This window comes from Varroa jacobsoni, unplaced genomic scaffold (genome assembly GCF_002532875.2).
Source record: "Varroa jacobsoni isolate VJ856 unplaced genomic scaffold, vjacob_1.0 scaffold_603, whole genome shotgun sequence".
Lineage (NCBI taxonomy): Eukaryota > Metazoa > Arthropoda > Arachnida > Mesostigmata > Varroidae > Varroa > Varroa jacobsoni.
In genome coordinates, this window is record NW_019213505.1 from 57077 (window position 1) to 69711 (window position 12635).

The 12635-nt window shown below is 43.2% G+C and overlaps 1 protein-coding gene and 1 long non-coding RNA gene across 5 annotated transcripts in view; both read right to left on the reverse strand.

Annotated features, from left to right (window-relative positions):
- The window catches only part of msn (serine/threonine-protein kinase msn), a 56263-nt gene extending 44190 nt beyond the window's left edge, over positions 1 to 12073 (reverse strand). The window contains exons 1-2 of one of the 4 annotated variants that reach the window (XM_022835706.2): positions 10993 to 12073; positions 6707 to 6777 (exon numbers count right to left, since the gene is read on the reverse strand). In XM_022835706.2, the coding sequence (XP_022691441.1) occupies positions 6707 to 6766 (60 nt within the window). In that variant the 5' untranslated portion in view covers positions 6767 to 6777; positions 10993 to 12073. Of the gene's footprint in view, positions 1 to 6706; positions 6778 to 10020; positions 10548 to 10992 lie in introns of those variants that run through there. The other 3 variants (XM_022835702.2, XM_022835705.2, XM_022835703.2) reach the window with 3 other exon arrangements.
- On the reverse strand, positions 144 to 4102 carry LOC147753269 (uncharacterized). The gene is made up of 2 exons (XR_015311712.1): positions 1437 to 4102; positions 144 to 1095 (listed from the first exon to the last, which is right to left on the reverse strand). It is a non-coding gene; the product is annotated as an uncharacterized LOC147753269 (long non-coding RNA).
- Positions 12074 to 12635: the final 562 nt, after the last annotated feature.

Consider the following 12635-nt stretch of genomic DNA (forward strand, 5'->3'; position numbering starts at 1 on the left):
CTAGAAATGGAGTTGAGAAGAAGGCTTGCGAAGAGGTAACTTTTGACCGCTATCGGTTATACTGCCTGAAGCTTGTCAAAGTTATATACATATATATATATATATATGTATATATATATATACAGAGAGAGAGAACAACATAGTACTGGTAGTAGAACTTACATCTGGCTTGTATTTACTTTTTTGAGCATATTTTGTGAACATATAAAAGCTGGTGAAGCTTGATCTAGACGTTACTCACATAACAAAAAAATAGCTTCCTTTATGCGAATTTGTATGTAATGAGAGAGTTCCATTCGTTTCCATGTTTCATTGCGAACCTATTTTGGCAATCCGTGAACCTCATCTTGGACACCCTCTCGCACAGTGCTGAGATATGTACACACAATCATATATACAAGATAATTTTAATTCTATCAGCACACAAAAAATAATATTCATATTGACAGAAAGTTTTCCCTGTTTCGTGCTGAAGTTCTGTGCTTTGCCGATGCTCGACACAACGCTAATCGTCCAATTCGTAAAGTACATGAACCCTATGAATTATATAAGATCCTCACCAAATGAACAGTCAGTTAAAGACATCAACATTAAATTGAATGCCAGTTCATCATGAATGCCAGAGGTCATCTTCATACTTGCCGAATTCTTGACACAAATTAGTATTTCGATGTTAACGAGCGTCTTCGAAATAGTACAAAAAGCACTTAAAACTTCCACAGTGTCTCGTCTATTATGGTAGCAGCATAAGCCGGTCTCAATGATTTCCGGGTCTAAATTATCGTCCGAAGCGTCCCAGTTAACATGGCCAAGTTAGACGACAATTACTCATCGATTTTTGCATATCTACACCAAGACGGTTAGACGTACATTTAGATAAATTTGCCAAGACTCGTTCCAAGTGTACAGTTATAGTCTTCGGCGACGCAGTCTTCACAAATACAACTGGAATATTTTCACTTTAGCCACAGATCAGACGGTGACATCATCGAGCCTGATTGACGACGCTGCCTTTGCCATCGACATTCATTGAGACTTTGCGTTGTTTTGGCGTAATCGGTGATCACAACGACTATAATTACACATTTCAGACAACTGTCGTATTCGTTAAAGATTGTCTCATCGTAGTTCTTCAACTAGAGAAACACTTCATCTAAATACGGGCCTAACCTAACCTAACCTACGGTAGGCTTTCAAGTTTGTAGCTCAGTGGGTGCTACTGTATTACATTATGATGTTCTAAATAGAAGCAACGATTTACCAAATCTCTCCCAATAAAGTAAAGTATACGCATGATCAGCTACAGCTGGTGCCGCTATTAATTACTTTATTCTTATACAGAGTACGGAACGCGCGAACCAAAGTAACCTAGGTAGAAATTTCGTGTCAGTATCTACACGAGTTATAGACTTCAAAATCAGTATAGTCATACATACATGCACATATTTCTCCATTGACACTATATATTATACTTGTCAATAGATACGGGGCGCCTGCAAAAACAACAGAGGGCGTTACAGTAAAGGTGCGCAACAGTAATAACGCCGATGGCTGCTAAAGTCTGCGCTTGTTAAGATAATGAATATGCAAATGCCGGTCAATCCTTTTCGACTACGTCGATCTACGATATGGCAGAGCCAGCAAACAGGCGAACGAGTTTCCTTCGACTAAGCGAGTGCAGCTACAGTTGTAGCGTGATTTCGTTCGTCTTCTTAGTTTTTGCTCACTCGATCGTAGCTTTCGGCTGTCGCTGTCTCAATGTGCTACGCTGATCCTCGTGTTTGGCGCTTGTCGCGCGCTCATTCATCGCTCGACTCACCCAATCGCTGTTGCCGTCTGTGACTCAAATCCGTATTCTCTCTAGGTCTCTTCCTCTATCCTTTACTTCGTTGACTGTTTCCCACTCGCTTCATTTTCTTTCACTCACTAGAAGACGTCGCTTGACTTATGGGGTGTTTCTTGTATGCGGCTGCCGTTGCTGTTACTGCTCCAGTCGAATCTTGTGACCCAATGTGCCGTTGTTTTTGTGCTTGATGTTAGATCGCATTGCAAAATATCTAGTAGAATGCTGATTTATTTGAAATGGACGCTGTATGATAATGGTCGTGTTGTTTATGTTGTCGGTATTTGTTAACGTTATTGTCCTTATTGCTGTTGAGGTGTTCGTCGATTCTGTGAAGTCAGCTACTCCACTGTATTCGGTTATCCTAGTGGTAACACCGTTATTGTTGTTACTGCCGCTGTTGCTGTTCTTGTGGCAATTGTTAATGTCGCCAAAGCCTGTTTCGAGGTAGTGGAATGGATGACATTTAAATTTACATCGGCAGCGCAGTGGAAACACCATCGTCAGCTAGAACGTAATGCCCAATCATCAAACCGACCGCTCGCTCGCTCGCTCGCTCGCACGCACGCACGCACGCACGCACGCACGCCCGTCCATCCGTCCGTCCGTTCCCTTGTTTTCGCGACCACCAGCCGTGTAGGCAGCGCAGGAACAGCATTCGTGGCAGTCGCAGCTGATTCTTTAGCTGCTGTTGCAAGTATCCTGCTAATCGTAACGGCAGCATCAGCAGTCACTAACTGGCTGCGGCTATGGCCATTGCGGTTAGCAACTTTTGTCGCTGTTATTGTCAAGGCAAGCCTTCACAGAGCGGGGCACGGCTAGCGTTATTTCCGCTTAAAACAACGGCAAAAACTGTCACTGTTTATTGCCGGGCCGCTTTAGCGTCTGGCGTCTGACGAACGACGTTCGATCGTGGCTTAGCATATCATATAGTACGACGACGACGGCAACAACGGCATCGCCACGAACTATTATAGTAAACATGCATATCTTTCCCTTACCTGGAAAGCAAAACCTGTCCTATCCAGCACAGCTTCCGACTGATATCGTCATATATAATAGTAAAGCAAAATATTGAGTAGCGGTAGAAATTTTCGAAATAGTTTTTTCTTATATGCCGATGAAATACATAAGAGACAGACAGCTGAAGAGAGAAAAACATCAAGGTGGAGGGTAATCCCCAAAAATGCAGAAATGCTTGCGATCTAACCGATCCGTGGCAGCGAAATGAGTCGCTTGCTGATTGAGGGATTGTTGTTGCTGTTGATGATGATGGGTGCACAGTCGTCTCATAAGACAACACCAATAGCTACGTCATTAAGACTTTTAGTTGGCCTCAACTTGTGCAGTTTGTTGTGAATAGCCGAAACAACTCGGTTTAAGCGTTAAGCTCCCCACAAACAGCTGATACCTGTTAGCGTTAGTGCCCCATAACCGTAACGGACGAATTCCCTCAGACAGTCCCCGCGGTTTATATATATATATAAACGTTCGAATAATAAGCAGTCGAAATATGCAGCCTTCAAGGTGTTCTTAAAGCTATGCAATCACTGCCAAGTAGACAGAGGTGTTTCGTAAGAAATCAGTAAAGCGCCTCAATTTGTGTGACCTCATTTTCAGTAGTTGGGGGCACCTTTTGACTAGCACAGCATCTATCCGAATACCTGTAAGAATCAGCAGACAGGTCTGTTTTCGACATGTTTGTTTTGTTAAGTAAAAAATTTATGTACTAAACACAAGCTGACTTTCGTTCTAGTTAGCCAATACAGATTCTAGAATACGCTGGTACACACTCGCTCTCAATATCTGCTATCTTTTGAAGTCATGTTGCTGTGAGTGTCGTTTGGTTGATCAGAGAAAAACAGATTGGCTTTTAATTAGTGCACAATATTGAGAGCGTTTGTTCTTTACAAGTGCGATGTTAAGTTGAGATGTAAAAGGTACGTAGCGTCTCTTTTTCAAAATATCTATCTAAAGCAACAGCAAAGACGGCTCGCGTATATATATATATATATATATATATATATATGTTGGGTTCTTTCATTGCCTAGACAAATTACTTATGTTACAGGTCTGACTGGGAAACGCTAATTGAAAATTGAGCAAGGGTCTGACGATTGCAGAGGAATTGCCACTGATCATTTGAAAACAGCATAACCACTATGAACTCTGAAACTAACTGGATTTGACAAAGAGATCCGCATAGTGTTCCCCATACTAAGTGCAAAAAACATACCCTATCTACGATCAATAAATAAATTGCAGTAATCAAAACTAGAAAATTAAACAGGGTTTTCTCAGTTCGTTTCTCTACAATTTGCCAAACCAAATATTGGTCCCATATAATTATAATTCGAATAAGCTCAAGAGGTTGTTCATTAGGGTTTCTATTTTCGAACTTAGCTAATTGAATCAATTGTATTTTATCCATATCAGGCAGTTGTTTTCCACTAATAACCTATATAGTTTAAACGAACTGTTCGTCTTCCTCGAGTGGCTTTTTCGTTGATAAAGTTTTCTCATAACATCTGCTCTTATATTCAGATAATTACCTGGACCCTGAACGATACAAACACGTTGGTTTCCTACTTCTCTAGAAGCTTCCTTTCTCTAAATTGCCGACATTGGTTATGACCCTCCTTCAACTGTGAGATCCACCATCGTTGTCCTTACGTTCATCATTATTTTCTTCAGCCACTCGAAATCAGTCGCTATTAGCTGATAGTGTACACTTCGTGCTGCGATACAATCTCTATCAGTAATCAATACACGGGTTAGCTAGACAGCGAGTGCAGTGTATGAGTGGTATAAACATGAAGTAAAACAGCAATAGATTGACACCCGTCAATGACTGGCAGCGGTAGCGCCAAATGTATTGTTACTGGCGTCTTCTCTCCCTATCTCTACCTTATAACATCGACCTATTCCATCCGTGCCTCTGGTGTAGTTTCGTTAATCACGTACTGCTAATCGGGAATGAGCGAAGCATAAAGAACACAAGAATAGTATGGATAATCAGAGGAGTCGAATCAGCTAACAGCCTGCCGGCAGCAGCAGTTAATGTTGTCGAGAGAATTGGACAACAAAAACGATGACTGATGCAAGACGATATGCATAGAAATCCTTTTCCTTGATCGTTCCCTCGCCCTCTCGCCTCCTCAGACTGTTCTTCGACGACACTCTTGTGTGCAAGCACGGGACGGCACGGACGAAGCCCACTATCTCATTTTTCGTATTATCACTGTATATATGATTGCTCTGCCTGTGGGGTCGGACAGGACGTCGCTTCTCGGCACGCCGCTCTGTCGCTTCGGCTTGGCTCGCTCTCGGCCCGATAGGGTGAGTAATTGCCAGAATCATCAGCAACGCGACGGGCAAGGGAGGTCAGGCGAAAATGGATAAAGATAACGAGAGCAACTGTAACTAAAACAACGCCATGGCATAGTCCAGTGAAATGTTATCCTCTTGCAAGGAGCTGGTTGTGTTTAGCTGCTGCCGGGTGTGGCTGTGGGTCTGTCTGTGTGTCTATTAAACGGCGATCCGCCATGCATGGGAGTAAGCAAGGGGCGGGCGACCACTGGACTCAAGGAGTCGGTGCGAGAATCCTTTCATCGCCAGTAGGCGACCTCGACAACATCTACTCACAAAACAATAATTCGCAACAAACAATTGGTTGCTGGAAGAAATCCAGCACTGAAAAGCAGCAGCAGCAGCAAGTTGTACATAAAGTTACATGATGGAAGAGTATGTTGATTAGCTCTGTGTTAAGTTCGGAAAACAGGAGTAACAAAAGCCTACTGAACTGATGACCGGCTAACTGTGTCCTATATAAAATTATGTGTGCATCAAAAAATCAGAGGAAGTTCAAATAGTTTAAGGTAATGAATTTTAAGATCTAAGCTGTCACGTAAGTCTCTACCACTTAAAAGCAAATTTGGATGGTTTTATTGATAAATGTGTTTATGCGTTCTCACCTGAGTCAAAATCGTTTCTGGGTTATTTTTCACCCTAGTTATATCATATTTTGGCATACTTTAATTTTCATGAGCTTACTATTTTGAGTCGTTCTATGGCAAACTTTTTCCATCCATCCAATCCATAAGGCGACTTAGCGATTCGTAAGCACGAGCTAAGATCTCCTCATGGTCAAAGTAGCCTACAAAAGTGCTACAAACAGGCACGAGCTCGAAATGGGCCATATTAGAAATTGCTTAGCTACAATTATACACGTGTATGGTGTAAAGCTTCTAAATAAACAAAATGGAACTAATTAAACTAGATGGATGAATATACTGATTGATTTGATCTATTAACAAACCGCACAGATGATGCCCGCTCTCAACTAAGACGTGAAAAAGCCTTCTTCGTAAGAAAAACAAACAGGTGACGAGTCTGTCGAGGCTCTTTCAAAAAATCTAGCCCGTGGTTGCTACTTCCGTTAGGCAGAAATGATTCTTAGAGTGGCAAAAACAAATATATATATATATCATATTCGATTCTGCAGAATGACGATCCGTGTCGATGTTCATGAGTATCTTAATGTAAAACGACTACAAGCGAAACCTAACGATATGCTTCAAACCGTTATGTAAACAGCAACGTATCAGCGTACAACTGATGTGTACATATATTTTTCAACTGCTATTGTCATGAACAGACAGCAAATTTATGATTCAAGCATCATAAAAAAACAAACAAAAAAGGCCATCGTCATTATCACCACCATCAATAGACGGGTGGCCCACCCATTGTAATATATGCACGTGACAGTACTAGCTTTCTATGGTGTTTAAAGTAACGCTTACGATACGAATACTCTACAAACAAAATTTAATTATGCTGTTTATCCATGCGCCGTCTTACCTTAAGTGCGTTGAGGTCGATGTCATCGAGCGAACAGTTGACACTGGGCGCAACGGCCATCGTGATGAATGCTAACGGTTGACATCGATGCACGAATGAAAAAAAGGGAAAAAATGAAGGTAAATCTAGTTAGTTAAGTTAAACTAGCAACCCGCGACCATTTAAACGGTTCACTGTACTATATTTTGCGAAAATGTAGTAAACAAGGCACGAAAGCAGTATCGAATGAATCAAGCAGGTACATTTTAAGGGACGTTGCGTGGTGAATGTAAAATGTTATTACATCTTATATTTAATTTGTGTGAAGCACGCGGCAGTATTTTTCGCATAGTAGATGCATGTGAGCATGAGCACGATTTCAACCGAACAATGAACTATTTTTATCCCTTGATAATAAACTATATGCTGTTCTTAATGCGACCATATATACAAAGTGATGATAATGTTTTGAAATAATTTCGATGTCGTCTGCACATCCTTGACGCACGTACCTGTTCAATGTGTTTACGGTTGACCTAGACTCGAGCTTTGATATAAGGCCTAAGCCATCCACAGTGTTCAAACATTCCCACTTTTATTTTTAACGCCTATTTCATCATGGTAGTGAGAGAATCAGTGCTACTATTCCTATGCTTTTTCTTCAGACTCTTGCTCCATCACGCTCGTTACTAAGAAAGCTAGAAGATCAAAACCTAGGTCTTTAGTCGTCCAAAGGTATTTGCGCTATAATATGCTGGCCGGTTTTTCATTAATTTGCCCAAAGAAGTGGACACGCCATTTACTTGAGGGGCGTATAACTTAAAATGATGACGTAGCCATTCCTTGGTTTCATCAACTTTTAAAACATTGAAAGTAAGCTTTGTTTACAAATACGCCATCCCGAAAGAAAAATAGTGACATCACTCCTACACTGGCCTTAACGTTTAGAGCGTGGACATTGGCAAAAATTACAGTTAAACACGTCATTCGCTTATACGTTTTTTCAAGCATCCGACGGTCTACTTTTTAAAAAAAGTAGACTGTCGGCTACTTCAAAAAACGTATAAGCGAATGACGCCAAAGAAGTTTCTTGGCTGTGTTAGCTTGTATAACTTCAATGACTTAGGACTTGAACCTAAAGTACTATTTAACAACTCGAACAGTGGTAGGTTTAAACGTAATGCCTTTAGCCGGTAGGGCGCGCACCGAGCAACTAGGATCGTTAGAGACGCATTTTTTCACCTGTAGTAATTGTTAAGTTCCTGATGCGGGTTTCGTGCCTTGCTCCTCCTGTACTGGCCTACGGAGACTTGTTTCGGTTTTTTCAGCAGCCGCATATTGGTCGCAACCAACGACTTCGGATAACCAGGGAAGTTAATAGCCTCAATGGGGGACGAGCGAGAGAGAGAGGGCGGGGGGGGGGGGGCAGGATCGTCTACACTGGCAATATCAGCCAGCAGCTGATTAAATTTCAGTGATCTCCGTCATAATGAGCTTTTGCTCTTATTCTAGGCAAACCAGTAACAAAAATATCGGATAGATGTGTGTCGACTATGATAACAATCAAAGAAGATTTTTTCGCAATGTATTGCTGTCAGTTTGTACACGCAGTAACGTGGGATACCCTATTATTGGTAAACTCTACTACTAATGATCATACACGGCTTGTTTATTTACTTTAACAGGGACTTGAGTCAAGTGATCAATTCAACACCCTTGTAACAGGCTAAAAAGAGGGAAAAATTAACACAACCAAGACACTATGCTACGCACCTCTTATACAACGCCGGCATCAGTGACTACCGCAGGCTTAAGGACTATAGTTGAATGTATAGCCTGTCCGAAATCGAATCGATCGAGCGAATTTGTTAAATCTACTGATGGCTATAACAATTGCTAGCAATCGGCGAGTGTCTTAGAGATGGAGAGAGAAAGTATTCTGGAGATAAAAGAACGGCTGGAAGCAAACAGCACAGTGGGGTGTTTCCAACACAGCTATTGCGCAACATCACCAAAATCGAACGACGCCAGTACCGCGAAACCGAATGAGAGTGTCGTCGGTCGAGGTCGAGCTGGAGGCTGTTCGTATAGGTTGTTATTGATATTGTCGTTGCTACTGCCGCAATTCCTGTCGCTGTTGGTCAGCAGCTGCTAACGGCCGTAACCAGATCAGAAAATGGCCATTGTGAGCGCCACTTATGCTATAGCTACTACCGGCCGACGCAATCACCAGAAGCATCATGAAGATACTAAATAGTGGTATTACTTGTAAGTACTGCTGGGGAAGGTACAAGTGGCTTAGCGGACGGAGGCTGCTGGTGCGTCGGTTATGGTAGGCCAATCCGGCACGAGCTTGTAAACGAATTCACCCACTGGCCTAAAGCAGAACGATCTAGCCGGTCGATCTAACTGAGCTTTACTTACTACTCTTAAGTGTCCGAAAGCTCCCACGATAAGCACGCGCAACACCCAAACAACGAAGCGGGATAGCACGAATGACAAATTTATTAAGACCACTAATACAACCGGTCCAGCTCATGCTGTTTGTACACTACTAAAATTAATTACGAACTACTATTGAACGTGTTTTCTATTATATTGGTAGCTAAATGTCTCGAGTTACCGCCGCGAAGCTTTTCACCGGGCGGCTGGCTCCCAGCACGAAACGAAGTGTGTCTATGCCCGGATGCGAATCTAAACCACCACGGATTCCTAAGATTAACAACCATGTGCCTTATTCACTAAGCTATCACCGGGCTTGTACGCTGTGAATAGAAATCATCACAGTTTACTACGGAAGTATGTGCTCGTGGGAACTCACGATTCCCAGATTATGCTGCAATGCAAGTAATGGAGTAAAGGAACGTTTTAAAATCCCGATAATTTTAATCTCTAGTCTAAACAGAGATCCTTCGATCTCTATCGATCGATCACAACCAGAACCTGCCTAGCTAACCGTTTGAACTAAATTCTAGAGACAGCTGCAGCCTTACCCACGGGCTTCTGCTATTAAAAACATATATTTTACCGGTGCATAAGTAAAGGGTAATTATATTTATAGGTATAGGAAGTAGGGTATAACTCCTAGAGCTAGCTCCCATACAGTTATAACCTAATATAGCCTAAATACAATATGTCACACAACACATTGAGGTCACTTATTTATGAGCAAATTTTTCACACTGATGATAAACCAACGCAGAAGGTGCTGTCGGCATTTCTTAACAGTGGCGCGATGTTACTCTCAATGTACTTGAAAACTGAAAAATTGTAAGTTCTTGCGCTAAGCCTATGACCAAGAAAATTAATAATACGCTCAATGGAAATTAACATACTTTGTCCTCTAGGGGCAGAAGTCTTTGTTCAATCGGTTCCATCTACCTTTTCAGGAGGAAACCTTAGCAACCCACAAAAAAACATGGCAATCGTGTGAGGTCGGGCAAACCCGTCACTGAGACAATACAGATTGATCGGTTAGGGAAATACAACCAGATCAGCTAAAAAAAAAAAACTAAAAACTGTATCAGGGGAATCGATTTAGTTCCGTCGAATAGTATTAAAGGGCTGGACAACTGCTGGGCTTTTTGGTAATGCTGGCAACACGCACAGTGTGGTATTAACCGTTGTAATAGCGATGGAGTAGCCAAGGTGGTAACCCGTAGCACTGGACGGCCGAAGCATCGCGACACAGCCACTCCCACGCTCAACTGCCGTCATCATCGTCATTGATGTAGTTGTAGAAGTACAAAATAGCAATGGTTGACATTGTTACTGGCGCGGACCAAACTTGACAACGACGATTTCGCCAAGAAAACAAATGCATGCACATACTTGGCAGAAGGCTGCACCAAAAAACAACCTACTTTTCTGGTTTAATAATTGCATGATAGGGTTATGGTATCAGCGAAAACAGCACATTTATAGATCGACATTTTTTTCGTGCTAAGAGTCCTCTGTGATTCGAGAAGACCTACTTTCCTTTAATAGCGGCACAGCAAAACAGAAACAAACAACAAAACCTCAGTCACCTCTTTGTAGCTATGTTGTGACAGCTCGTAGCGTAAGCATTATACAGATTTCGGGTCGTTTTTTCACGGAACTTTGTAATACACGGCGACATTCGAATAACTACAATAAACAAACAAAGTGACGGGCATTATAGAAATAGACGGTGGTCTATTATTAAAGAGCGCGGTTTTCCATAATGCTGAAAAGAATCATCTATTTGTTATCTGCCTCTTAGTCATTCTTTTTCCTTCCATTGTGCCATTCTCTGACTGTTGTTATTTCATCGGCTGAGTTCGCACCTGATGGCCTGCTGGCGGCGTCCGTCGGCTGGAAGAACTGTTCCCCTTAACAGGCTCTGCCTGGACCGCTGATCATTTCACATCGCATCTGCACAACTACTGTAACAGAAGGATGACACCGGACGATGGGTGACGAGCACATACAACGGATACACTAACACAAATCAGTTTAAATCAATGCTCCTTTTAATAATTCGATTGCCGTTGCTTGCTGCCGCCTCACACACAATCATACAACGCAATACTGGGGGATGGGGGCTTACAACATAACCTGGTAGGTACACAAGCACACAAAGAACGAACTCTTCTTCAGGCACGATTCCCTCGCCTTTCTCCAGATAAGTATAATTATATCCAGCAGCGCCGTATCCTCTACAATGATATAGCAATAAAATCCCTACGGAACACCCGATGTTTGCACGGCATTATGACACAGCACACGCACACCAATAGCTCTTCTTTCTCCACAGGCTACAATGGGTCTAGTAGTGGTGTTATTCGCGATATATGAGTTCGCTGTAAGTGGCAAGCAACTGGCCAACTCGAACGGCAGCGGACGCAATGCACGAGCTGCGATAGCAGTACCCAACGTAACACAACCGGCCCGGCCCGACCCGACACGAACTAACGCGGATCGCCGCCACTAGTGGAATGAAGAAGCAGTCGCCAGTCAGCACGTCGAGCGAGCTAAGGATTGACGGGCACGGCGGAAGGACTGACTATGACGACAACGACGATATTCGTGTTGGTAGTGATAGCTGGAGCCACTTTAGCGCTAGTGATGTTCGATTCTGTCTCTGTTGTACTGTCGCGACTGTGACCCGCTACTGCTGATTATTCACACACAGAACCGAGAGCTAGCAAGCACGAGCGCTGTATCTCCATGGAGTTGGTGGTCTCTCGCTATAGAGCTAGTCGTCTGCCTGTTCGATGCTTGTTGTTGTGCTGGGAGGCGGCTGTAGCGAAATGCTATGTCTGAACAGCACACAGCGCAAGGCTCTCAGCTTGTTTGAGCCGTCGTCGTCGTCGTCGATTCACTCACTGACGGCTGATTGACGACTGACTCGAGTTTCTTTAGCTGCTGCTGATGCTGTTGTACGCGAGTCAGCAATTTACTTGCTAGATTCAACAGTGGCCAGAAGAGGCGACGGCTCTCCTACGGCGCTACGGCTCTATATAGAAAATAGCCAGCAGTCATCATAGCACAACAACGTTGAAGTAATCACACCAGTAAGCGAGGCTGTAGCAAGCACACCGATCATTAGCCGCCCGTTGCTAAACACCTGCGCAGCAGAACAGTGCCCAGCACGAATGAACCTCAAATGGCCGAGCTCTTTTTTGGTGTTTCGTTTGATTTGTCTCTTTTTTTTGCTGCTACAGTATTACCGCAGCATGCCCCGCCATCAGTAGTCGAAGACAGCCACGACTACTTGCGCCGTCGGCCACCACACTCGTCGTTCGGCAGCAACCCCCGTAGCTGCTGCTGCTGCTGTTGCTTTTCTTCTATCTGTCCTTTGTCTGTTTGTCCACTAGTCGATCGTTCTCCGCTGATCGCCGTCTGAGTCACACTCGACTAGAACAGAATCAGCACAGCACGGCAGAGGCAGCACCAGCCGCTTGCTCAGCGCTCTCTTATTCTTGGT